This window comes from Streptopelia decaocto (assembly GCF_964273445.1).
Source record: "Streptopelia decaocto genome assembly, chromosome: 1".
Lineage (NCBI taxonomy): Eukaryota > Metazoa > Chordata > Aves > Columbiformes > Columbidae > Streptopelia > Streptopelia decaocto.
Genome location: NC_138663.1, coordinates 91,135,731 through 91,147,715, shown reverse-complemented (window position 1 = coordinate 91,147,715; position 11,985 = coordinate 91,135,731). Strand labels below are relative to the sequence as shown.

Here is an 11,985-nt window from a genome sequence, read left to right as displayed (position 1 = left end):
CTGGTCACTATCCATTTCTACTATCTTACATTACCAAACATGTGAACTGCCACATGTTCTTTAGCCGCTCTATCGGCAAAATATGAGATCATGCATAAATTCTACGAAAAAAGAATTTTTTATTTTTTTAAAAAAGGACCATTTTTCCATTACCAAGTGAAAACTTTACAGAGTAAAGTATTTCTCTTCCAGTCATATGTTAATATAAAAACTTAAATCACTTACTCTGGTCTTACCGTTCTAACACAAAATCTTGTAGCACTGCAGGACCCAGGTATTTTCAGCCTCACTCCAGTATCTAATCCTAAATTCAAGACTTGTTTAAATAAAACCTTTTCTGTGGCCACTTACCATCAGCAAAACATCTTTACCAGCAAATGAAAAACACAGCATCTCCACGAGCCCAAAAGAGACTAAACTCTAATAGTATTTTTACAATGAGAAGCTTTGTTAAAAAAAATTTATTTTGAAAGTTAGACACGATCTTAAAATTGTACAAAGACAACAAGCACTCAAATTACACAGAGTTAAGAGTGAGTAAAATGTGAACACAACAACTGTGAGTCTTGCCTCTCTTTATACGTAAATATAAATAGAGATTATCCTTGACAAACTTCCAGCTCTTATATATTTTTTTTTTCTTTTTTTCCCTTTGAAAAGCATCTCATTATGCTGCAAAACCTAGCAGGGAGTATTCCACTGTTCAGCTCAACAGAATTGCTAAAAGGGGCTCTGGCTAAAAATAGTCCTTTTATCATGAGAATATCCCATACTTTGCGGAACCAAGTTTCTCTCTCAATTGAAAAACAGCTTTCCTTTTCATTATGGTGAATGTTTCACCTCCTCTAGGGACCTGCCAAATTACACGCTTCAAAATGCTTAAAAATATTAGAACTCACTCATGTTTTTTGAAGAACATGCAAGCTGAAACTAACATGGCATGTACATGTAAGTAGTCACAAAAGAGAAAATGTTCCTGTTTGTATTTTACTCTTTGAAACTGTTGTTCCAAGAAAAGCACTTTAGAGTAATTTTAGCTGTGAGTTGGCTAAACTGAGTACATAGAGAAGAAAATACTTTTTTCTTCTTTTTTTTTAATATTACGTTTAGAACTTCATCTGTATTAATAAAACCACCTGGCAAAAAAGTATTGCTTATAGCTTGTCCCTACATATGTATGTAAAATGAAAAGCAGACATTGCTACCATCCTCCCTACTTCTGAGAAGACTCTTTACAGGAAATACATGGAAAAATAATGCAGTGTTCTTGCACAAAAAAAGGAAAACCACACAGAGACTGTTAAAAATACTTAAAATCGGCCTCTGTTCTAGGAATTAGTTATTACTTAGGTTTAGATACACCAGCAATCTTCTGCTGTAAATCTTCCCTAAGATAAAAAGCAATTAAACTGAGGTTATGCTTTATCCAACCAGAGGCACAGTGGCAAAATTATGCTCTGAACTTGAATTGTTGAGTTGTTCAGGATTAAGTGAAAACCATTTTTACTTTTAAAGAAAGTAAATGTAACTGTCTTGTTGATGATCTTGGCTATGTCCATGAATATAAACTTACTTATTCATTATTCTTTCTAGATTACCTGGAAGTGCTTAGTTTTCCATTGTTTCTCTCCATTATGAATGTTTGCAATTGATCAGTATCTTGATTTTCAGAAAGCTTGAAAAATGTTGTCACTTTTTTTTACAAAAATATCCTATTATTTAGACACCAGCGTCCTACAAATTACTGTGCATTGGAATTAAGACGGTTCTGTTCAAAATCCTGATGACGAATTCTCGCTTCCACATTATTATGAGTTGGTAGCCTATGGCTACACTGTTAAGGTTCCTCACCAGGCTCAGACCCTCTGCAGTAATTCTGCATAAAAGATAAATTGGTACTAGAATAATTACTGAAAATATTTATAGAATTGCATTGATTCTGTAAATTGAGGCTCTGTACACAGATTGCTTTATAAGTAGAGTAAGCTTTTGAGAAACTGAGTGTTCTGATGTAGCTTTGCCATATTGAAAATGACTTTCTTTTTTTAACAAAAACTGTTTATGTTGCTAACTTTTATTTTTATGTTAAACCATATAAGCAAAAGTAACTTGGTTGGTTGGTTTCTTTCTTTTTCCTTTTTTTTTTTTTTTTTTTTTTTTAAGTTGTGCAAGAGCCTATTTAATGTTACCATTAAGCTTTGCAAAATGTCTGTCAGTTTGCCAGTCAAGGGAAAAACATACAGCATTGAATCCTATATAAAATGGTTATGGGGTTCAGCCTGTGAAACCCCATGTCAGCAAGAACTGAGCTAACAGCCCGAATTCATACCTTTTAATCATACCATTTTCTCTAGATGCTTTTGATTACTGGAAGCCTGTTTTCACAATACTCCATTGTTTTCTCTTTGCTTCAATTCTAAGATAGTTTACATAAGTTTAAAAAAAAAAAGAGCAAGGATGCTGTTTCACTGTAACAAAACGACAGCTGTAAAAAAACACTTTCAATCACTGTCAGGACAGAAAAGGCTATTAGCAGTGTACCTTTCACTTGGCTTAAGAAGATTTATAAAACAGTTCTAGCCCAAGGCAGTTCACGATCTTAAGCTAAACTCAAGCTTGTGCAACAGCAAACAGTATGTTGGAAGGCATATTTTGATATCTAGGATTGGAGAAAAAATCTTACTACCATTATTTCTGTCTGAAGTTCTAAACTAGCAACCAGCATCATTGACAGGATTGCCCGCTAGCTTCAACAGGGACCAAAGGTGCAGCAGTGTATTTGAGTACACATGGATCGGCAGCCTCCTGCTTTTCAGCTTTGTCCATTTACTCCAACAGGTCTCATAGCAGAAGGCTACAAGACATGCTTATAATGTAACACAAGTGCTTTTTTGCAGAAGCTAATTGCACAAAAAACAGTTGTTACTAAGTATGTAAGTCTCTCTCAATCCAGCGAAAGAGACTGCTCTAGAAAAATATAGGAAACAAAAGAGGCAGGTTATTTTGTCTCTTTTTAGCAATTACTTAGTATTGCTGCAAGTATCTGGAATAAAAGAAATATTGAGAAACAGTTACTGCGAAACTCTGCTGGGGAAAAGAAGCTGAAAAGAACAACTGTCTCCACCTGAGGGAGTTAAAGCACCCTTAGACCAGTGTACCCACTGAGTACTGAGGATTTCTGTGCTGTGAGAAGATGCCTGGCACCCCTCTGAGCCCAGAGCATCTCAAGCAAACCTAGAGCAGGCAGAAGTTGGTTGTATTCCAGCACTTTGCACAATGCTCCCTCATTGCATTCAAAAACTTTATAGAGCACTTACATCCAGTGGACTATTTGGCATAATAATACAGAATAGCTCAGTAATAGTTTACTAGATTTTGGAGAGGGTGACATTATTGAAATTCTTCAATTTCCCATTTTATTTTTTCCCATTCCAATAGATGTGGCCTTGGCAAAGAAACACAGTCCAGGCCTGTAATTCCAGTATAACTTCAAAGTATACACGCTTTCCTGTTTGCGCTTACAGGTACTGGATAGCCTGTGCAGTAACTATTTTGAGAACTATTTTAATCACTTTACTCCCTTTGACTAAGGCCAGAGATGTAGAGAACCTTCAAGGAAAGATGGAGGAGCCTCTTCTCCTGTGCACTGTAAAAAAAGCTTTCTCAACTCTGCAATTTAGTGCCTCCCACATCCCCAATTTAGATTTAGTATACTTCGTCCTGCTAATATGAAAAAGGCATTAATCCTCTCTACTAAGTTCTTGGTCCAGTATAAGTTTCACTTGCCAGCAGCTGCACTTCAAACCACACTCAGTTACCGGTTTGTCTACTCAGCTTTCAAAGACTGGCACTGAAACTGAGGGGGACATGCTAAACCAAGACAATGAAATGGTGATTTAAAAAAAAAAATGAGCACGATAAACCTGCAGAACTCCTAGCTTTTTGAGAATAGTGGAATTAAATACAAGAATCTGGCTACTCAAGCTAGATAATGAATACATCCACAGTAGCACCAAATAGGATAAGAGAATATACTCCAAGAAAAATGCTTCTTGTTGTAGAATGTAAACCAAACTTGAATATGAATTTGCAATAATCCTCCCCCAGCAGAGTAGTTATACTTTAACTAACCACTCTACAGCTTCTTGCATTTCAAACATGCAGCACTTCTTCTTGGTCACTCATGGGCAGGATACTGGACAAAACAATCCACTGATGTGATTACAATCCCTATCGCATCGTCTTCTTCATACGTTTAGATGCACAGTTTAGGTGAGGTCCTCCATCCAAGTGCCTTTTTCTTAGCATCAGTTACAGCTGGACTGAGCATAGATAAGGTGTATGCCAGGTATATTCCCTACATTCATCATGAGTTCTACCATCAGTGTAGCTCTGAAGTCCACAGCAGGGTTAGCAACAGTCTGTGGCATACCATTAAGTTCACAAATAGATTGTCGTTCCTACAATAATACAAAATAGCTTGTAAAACCAATATGTAACACTGTATATATGCATGAATATAAAAATAAACCACACCATCAATATGTAAAACTTCACAACAATGATGAAAACAGTTTTCTTCTCAACGGTCTTCAGTGTTGATGAGTTGGTTCTCATTGTCATACCCATCAGGCAGGTATGCTTTCCTTAGCTGGTCTGACTTAGGTATTGAGCTGCCATTCTTGACATAGCGGGACAGGAAGGCTCGCACAGATGGATGATCGGCCTTCTCAAGTGGAATATTGGCTTCCAGGCACATTTTCACAAAGTCCTGGATGACGCTGGTTTTCTCGGTCTGGGCAGTGCTGTTGCACTGCAGGGAGGCAGTGAGAGTCCTTTGCTTCTTCCTGACATTCTGTTCTTCAAACTCTGCCTTTCGCTTTGTGTGCGTTTTAGACTTGAGGTGGTCATTGATCGCAGACTTGCGAACGTGATTCAGAACCACATTGCAGGAGGTACAGAAGAGTTTTCCTCCGTCTTCGTGCAGCTCGCTGCCAAACTCCGTTACGCGATCCTGAGGAGTTACATACAAAGCAGTCTTCGAGCGGTTGCGTGATGGAGCAGACTTCACTCCAAATCGTTCCATTGTTGCCTTCAATAAACTCTACCTGAAAGCTGAAAAAAAAAATTACTGTTAAAATGTGCTATTAATTTCAATCAAACAGTTCTAGATGCAGTCTGTTCAATATCCAATGTAGCCCTTATTGACATCTAAAAGATAATTACATGTGAGACACATGTGTGAAACTATTATTGAAAGGTTCTTCATCTTGAAGTCAAAAGAACTTAGGAGACCAAAATTCCTCATGGGTCAAGGTAAAATACTTTCTACAACTACAAAGTTCAACAGAACCCTCAAAACTTGATCTGTTTATCACTGAAAGTCAAACAGAAAGGTTTTTTGCTTTTTCTTGAAGAGTTTTTATCCTTTACTCTTTAGGGTAAAGGGTGCTTTCTTCTTACTGTTTTCAACATATCTGACAGTTTCTTATTTATGTTGAGTTGGTATTTTTCTGTTTACTTCCTGAAAATGTGTATTAGTTCTGTTACAAAAACTTAGTTGTCCAAATATCAGGCAAAAAGGCCATTACTGTCACTTACAAAAGCCAGTAAAACAAACACATACGCAAAAACCTCAAACAAAACAAACAAAAAACCTGAGCTTTGTCAGCACTTATTTGGAACACCCCTGCCTTTTGCCCCAGCTCAAACCACAACTATTAGATTGATCCTTAACTCAGAGCCAAAGGCAAATCATTCTGTCATGGCAACTAAGGACTGGTGGAGCAGCCTAATGTGAACAGAAAATCCCATAAATTTCAATGCAGAACAAGAACCTGTATTTTCAAGGATGACAACTTCTCTGAGGAAGGTAACTGATAACAATGAGAGCTGGACACTTTCTAACATCACTCTAAATTACACTATGTTACCAAGGCAGGCAATAACCTAGTCAAGTATAATAAAAACAAGAAGAACTTCTTTCTTTTTTTTTTGTTACTGAGAAATAGAGTAGCTGCTGTAAATCTCAGCCAAGATAATTTAAGTACTTTTCAAAGTAAAGCTGAAGAAACAGCTCTGTTCTGGTTTGAGGTTTTCTGAGCAAAATGACCATTCATTACATTAATTACCCACTTCCTTATCTAAAAAAGGGCAACAGATGTTTAGTAAAAATATATATATTGGCAAATACTTTGAGGAGGTTGCTGGGGCATTTACTTATGGGTATAAACAGCTTTGAAAAAATTTGTATTGCCTTTGCTTACAAGGCAGACTGAGAGATCAGAATACCTCTAGATGTATTATTCTCTGTACTTATTTTGTTAAACATTGGGAGCTTACTGTTGCAACATTTTAAAAGATTCACCAGGATTTCGAAACTAAGTGTAAGTTGAGCTTGTCCAGCTCTAAGGACTGAATGAAATTTCTGCTGTCCACAATGCCTTTTGCTTGCTCTGGTACTGGAGTAAAAGAACAGAGAATTCAGTCTTCAGAATTGTCCTTTTTTTCTTACACAATGGCTACACTAAGGATGACAACCTTTTGGGGAAGAAAAATAAAAAAGGAGACAAAGATCTTGCTATTAGCTAATTTCCTAGTTTTTGGGGTTTGTTTTGTTTTTCACTATCTGCTACTTTACAGAACAGTAAGTTGTGACTGATACTTACTGCACAACACTATAGACTAAGATAAACAATCTTTTTTTGATTTCTTTATGCAATTTATCCCTGTGAGTTTCCAAAGTAACTGTTTCCTGGAATCAAGTGAAAAACAAGTCTTTGACTTAGCGTAAACTTGTTGCTTAGGCTTCTGCAATGTCAAATCTACCACACCAGGTGTTTGCACTCAGGCTTTATCAAGATCTGTAGGAATCCTGTGAGCAGTACAATGACTGAAACACAGGATTTTTGGTGAGTATTTTTGCTTCGAGTTTCGGCACGGATTCTCTGATACCTACTAAGCGCCTTAACTACTTCTGGGCTCCCAAGCGCAGGGGAAGGTGTGCGTTGCAGACAAGGCCCGTCGGGACAGAACCCCGATCTGTGACTCTCCGTGACACTTTCACGGGGAGGAGGCGCTTCCGCGGCGCCGGGAGCCAAAAACTGTCACCGGAGAGTGACCGCGACGCGTGCCCGGGAGCTCCCGGCGAGCCCAAGGGGCATTTCGGGTGAGGAGGAAAACAGGTCGGGACTCCCAAGCGCCGACTGTGTCCCGCTGCTCCCCGCGCTGCGAGCGGGAGCCAGAACTCGGTGCGTTTATATCCCCCGGGGATTGGTCACCGGCTTGACGGCGCCATTTAACCCCTGAGGGCCCCTGCAGAGCGGCGGCGCCCGCCGGACGCCTGTGTCCTGTCCCTTCCCCGCCCTGGGGGGCTGGGTATGGCCCGGCCCCGCCGGCGTAAGCACCTCAGCACTCACGCCCCCGCCAGCGGCGGCAGCAGCAGACAGGTGCGGCCCCTCCCGCCCCGGCCCCGCCCCGTTCCTTCCCCCGCCCGGCACGGCGGGTGTTTCCATGGCAGAGCCGGGAGGCGCCGTCGCCTCCGCAAGCGCTGGCGGCCCCCGCCGCTCCCTCCCCTTCTGTCGCCGACCAGCCCCGGGACCCCAGAGGCGGCGGAGCGCGGCCCCAGGCGGGCCCCGCCGAGGCAGCGCCGCCCGTCGCGCCGCACCCGCCGACCCCGCCCGCCCCCTGCCGGGCGCCGTTACCAGCTCCGGCCGCGCGGCCTCCCCACGCCCAGCCGGCGGCACCGCGGGGCCGCTGCCGCCGCTCCTCCGCTGGGCCCCGCGCCGCACCGCCAGCTCCGCGCCGCAGCCAGACGGACCTACCCACCCTGGCGGCAGCGGGAGGCGGGACCTAGCAACCCGCCTAGCAACCGCCGCGACCGCCCGCCTCTTGCCCGGCGCCACACGGCGGCCGAGTGGGAGAAACCCTTCGGTGATTGGTTCCCTTTGGCAAAGCAGCGATCAGATGGGCGGTACTTTTGCTCAATTAAAAGTGAGGGGCGGGTGTAAGCGCCGTGATGGAGGCACGCTCAGGCCAGTCAGAGTGCGCGAGTGAGACTGTGGCGTCTAGCAGACGAGGGCTTTGGCCAGTCGTCGGCAGGAGGCTGCGGAGGAGGGTGTAACAGACGGGATGAGCAGCCAATGGCAAGAGGGGGACAAAGTAACGAAGAGACTTTTGCTCCAATCGAAGGACGCTTCGGCAGGGCCGGCTGAAAGGGAGGAGCTAGAGGTCAGAGGTCATCAGAGAGTTCTCTCGTCGTCCGCCGTTGATCGGCACGGCAGCTGGCCCAATAGGCGCGCGGCAGGTGGGCGTGGCCGGACGTGAGGCAGCGCGGCGGGGGGCGCCCCTTCCGGCGTGGTGGGGCGGGGGCAGGGGGGTGCTCGGTACGCGCAGGGCGGCCGGAGCAGCATGGCGGAAGACGAGAGCGATCAGGAGTCGGAGCGGCTCAGCGAGGAGCTGGAGGCGCTGGTGACGCCGGGCCCCCTCGCCGGCCTGCCGGCCCTTCTCAACAGCCAGTATTACTGCCGCCGCTTCTGCCAGGTGAGTGCCGCCCCGCCCCCCCGGCCCGCTCCTCGCCCCTCCCCCCCGCAGGAGGGTTTGGGGTGCGGCGGGGATCGGGTTCCCCCGACCCCTCGGGCTGGCGGGGCGGTGGGATGCCGCGGGGCCGGCACTGCCGTGGGGCTGGGGCCGGCGCCGCGTCCGCTGCCCCTCAGCTCTCCGCCGGGCCGGGGTCGAGCCGCTCCCTGACGGTCTGGGGTCAGTGCCGAGGCAGGGCTGGGGGTTAGTGGAGAAGGGAGCCCGGCCCGCTCCGCTCCCGGGTCCTGTGGCGAAGAAGGAGAACGGAGGCGACGCCTGTTCTTCCGCGGGGGGGCGGCCGGGGTGCTGGCCCTGAGTGCCCCCGGCCCGGGGGAGTGGTGGAGGCCGGGGCGGCGCGGGGCCGGGCTGGGGCTGGCAGGGACACTTGCGGAGGGGAAGGGAGAGAAGGCACCTCCCGGCGCGGGGGGCGGGACGGGAGGGGGCGAGGAAGAGCCGGAGGCATGTGGGGGTGGCGGAGCCCCCGCCACTGCTGGGACTCTCTTCTGGGCCCGGCGAATTCGGACACGTGCGGTGCTGCGGGCGAAACAACTCCGGGTAGCTTTGCCTGGGCTACGGAGTTGGGTGGGTGACGGAGGGAAGGAAGAAGAGCCTCGGAAACAGTTCCCATAACCGTGGCTAAATTAGACCAGAGTGGTTTTTTACTTCTTTGGAACGCAGCGTTTCTTCATGCGGGCCCGGAATTCTTGTGCTCTTTGCGATCTCTATGTATGTCTTGCAAAGTAACAAGGAACAACAGGTTGCTTTTCCTAGTTGCTTTCATCACCAGGTGTTGATGAAACGTTAGTTATGCTGCGTATATTTCAGCCACACTACTTCTTTGGAGAAACACAGTTCAGAGGTTTTTGGTATGGAGTTACTTAATTTCATCTACTTCTTGGCTACTTGACTCACTACAGAATGTTAAATAAATGTGGTTTTCTGTTCTTTTTTTTTCTTCTTCCTGTTTTAACATTCCACAAAACATCTATTGGAAATGTTATTTACTGTAATATGTGTTTAAAATTATCTTGAGTAGTATACTGCTCAATAAGTCCACAAGTTGCTTTTGGGTTTTATTGCTCCTTTTATATTTTCTTCTGTTTAGTGATTTCTCTGAACTTAGTAAGTGTGGAAAAACTGTGAGGTCAGTAAAGGGAGAAGTGAATGTTTTTTGTAGTATAACGTAGACTACAATTTTAAGAAATCACAGCCATATCTGTTTAAGTTGGGAGGTTGAAAAGTCATTTGCTTCTGTCAAAGACCGAGAGTTTTATCTTAAATTTTTCTTGCTACATTTACTGTGTGTTGAATTCATTGTGTTAAGGAGGAAGCATGAACAGGGTGATCACTTCATACACTAATGCAGATCCTGTTGCCCAGACAAAGCTAGGAATTGGTAGGGAACAGAAGAGGACAAGATGAGGGAAGGAATTTTCATATAAAATAATTGTAGCATTGTCGGTAATGGTAAAATATCTAAATCATTTGACCTTGACTTCTGCAGTTTCTTTTGTGTAGAAAGATTGCCAGGCCTTCTCCCCTACTTTGTTTTGCTTTGAGTTTATGAACTCTTCACATGAGCGGCCAACATTCTGATAGAGAGAGGGCTCTCTTTCTTCTCTTAAATTTTCTTTTTAATGATGCACAGTTTAAATAATCCTGATGGAAGCGAGTTAATATTTTAATACTTCATCTCCAGGGATTAATATTTTTGTTTAAATTTGGTCTAGTATGATCAGCAGTCATGTGCTAACTCAAAATATAGTCTTCTGTGTTTTGTTTAAGCATGTGTTATAGTAATGGATTCTTCTACTGATATAACTGTATAAATACAAGATCCTAACTGGTGTAGTGTACTAGTTTGAAAAGCTTGTGGCTTTGTGACATTCATGGTTTGACAACAAACGAGGTTGTGCGTGCTCCACGTTAGGTCATTTACCCTCATGAGGTTGACAGTGGTGTAATTATACTGGTCTGTATGTGCCTGTACATCCAGAGGACTGGTAGGCCCTCAGCATATTAGTAAGTGATGAAGCATATTTATATTTATATTTATTCTTCAGAAAGTATCATGAAGTTTAGGTTATGTCTGTCTTGTCACACTTGTAAAACAAAACTTCTCACTTAAATACTGTATCACTTTATAATATTTAGTTATTTAGTTGTGGGGGGGGTGTGTTTGTTTGTTTGGGCTTGGTTTTTGTTTGTTTGTTTTTTTTTCCCAAAGATATGTCTTTTTTTTAAGTGCAATTTTTCCCTTTGGCTCTAGTTTTTGTCAGAGCCTCTTGCTTTGTACTTTTCTATCCAGATCTTCTGAAAGTCATATTTGGCTGTTGTGCAGATCAGGCCTCTCCACCTCATTCCACTTCACACTGGTAACATGATTTTACTGTTCTTAATGGTTATTTGACACTTCTAAATGTCCTAGTTTGCCTCCTATGTTCCTGTTCCCATGTCAAAAGTTGAACAGCAGTTGTAGAAATAGTTGCTTAGTGATAATACCATGAGCTTGAACTACCCAGAAGAAACATTTTTCTTTTACAGAATAGCAAACTATTAAAATATATGGCTGTGCTTTGATCACAGTGATGAAGCTTCATGTCAGCCAAAAAGAACATTGTTTAGATTGCTTGTAGTTATACTGTGTGAAGATGCACACAATTCACATATCTCAGCAAGAGCTCCAGGAAAAATGAAGCAAGGGGTAAAGCCTTTTCTTTTTGTAGAGCCATTTTCCATAGACAGAAGCAAAGACCTCTTGACTGATCCTATGGAGTAAGAGAGTAGCTTAGACCTTCAAAAGCATCATTCTTGAAATACATTAGAAAGGTCGAATGTTGCTGTAAACAGTCAGGTTTGAGACTCTTGAGGCCTGGTGTATTGCACCTGAACTTTCAGAAAGTAGATTAAGTAACAGTTACAAAAGATGACTGGATTTTCAGAGCATTTTCTTTAAATATATGCGTAATCATGATCTAATAATGCAAGATGAAGTTGGAATGTGGAGTCTCTAAACCCATATGTAGTTTCTGGGACCTGTTTTTCTATTGTAGGTGTTCATGGTCATACAGAGTCATTATAGTCTGAATCTTCCAAAACAACGTGGAATAAAATGCTTTCTTAGGTGGTTATTTGAGATTGAAGACATATGGAAAACAAAAATCAAAATTTCTGTGCTTGAGAATTAAGAGACCATTGGAAGATAAGTGTCCAGCTGATGCATCTCACGAGAAGTTTCTATGTTACTTTCTAAAAATTGGTGACCTGGCATTTCTTCCTATTTGTGAAGTTCGCTGTCTATTGAAACCACATACATGTTGGGAAGAGCAAGTCTGCTGTTCCCAGCTTTTACAAGCAAAAGAACAAGGTGTCTGTAACTACTTGGTAGGTTTGAGGAAATTTGAAAGA

General features: G+C 43.4%; 2 protein-coding genes across 3 annotated transcripts in view; one reads left to right on the top strand and one right to left on the bottom strand.

The window, feature by feature from the left end:
* Window positions 1-446: 446 nt before the first annotated feature.
* CGGBP1 (CGG triplet repeat binding protein 1) lies at window positions 447-7,832 on the bottom strand. Its single transcript, XM_082076345.1, has 2 exons — window positions 7,704-7,832; window positions 447-5,115 (listed from the first exon to the last, which is right to left on the bottom strand). Exon 2 carries the CDS (start codon window positions 5,084-5,086, stop codon window positions 4,583-4,585), a length of 504 nt encoding a protein of 167 aa, XP_081932471.1. The 5' UTR covers window positions 5,087-5,115; window positions 7,704-7,832; the 3' UTR covers window positions 447-4,582.
* Window positions 7,833-8,378: 546 nt separating this feature from the next.
* ZNF654 (zinc finger protein 654) overlaps window positions 8,379-11,985 on the top strand; it is a 36,564-nt gene continuing 32,957 nt past the window's right edge. Inside the window, exon 1 of one of the 2 annotated variants that reach the window (XM_082055493.1) lies at window positions 8,379-8,541. In XM_082055493.1, the coding sequence (XP_081911619.1) occupies window positions 8,410-8,541 (132 nt within the window). In that variant the 5' untranslated portion in view covers window positions 8,379-8,409. The remainder of the gene's footprint in view (window positions 8,542-11,985) is intronic. The other variant, XM_082055496.1, reaches the window with a different exon arrangement.

Coding starts and splice junctions, on each gene's coding strand:
- CGGBP1 (XM_082076345.1), bottom strand. CDS start 5,086: ATGGAACGATTTGGAGTGAAGTCTGCTCCATCACGCAACCGCTCGAAG.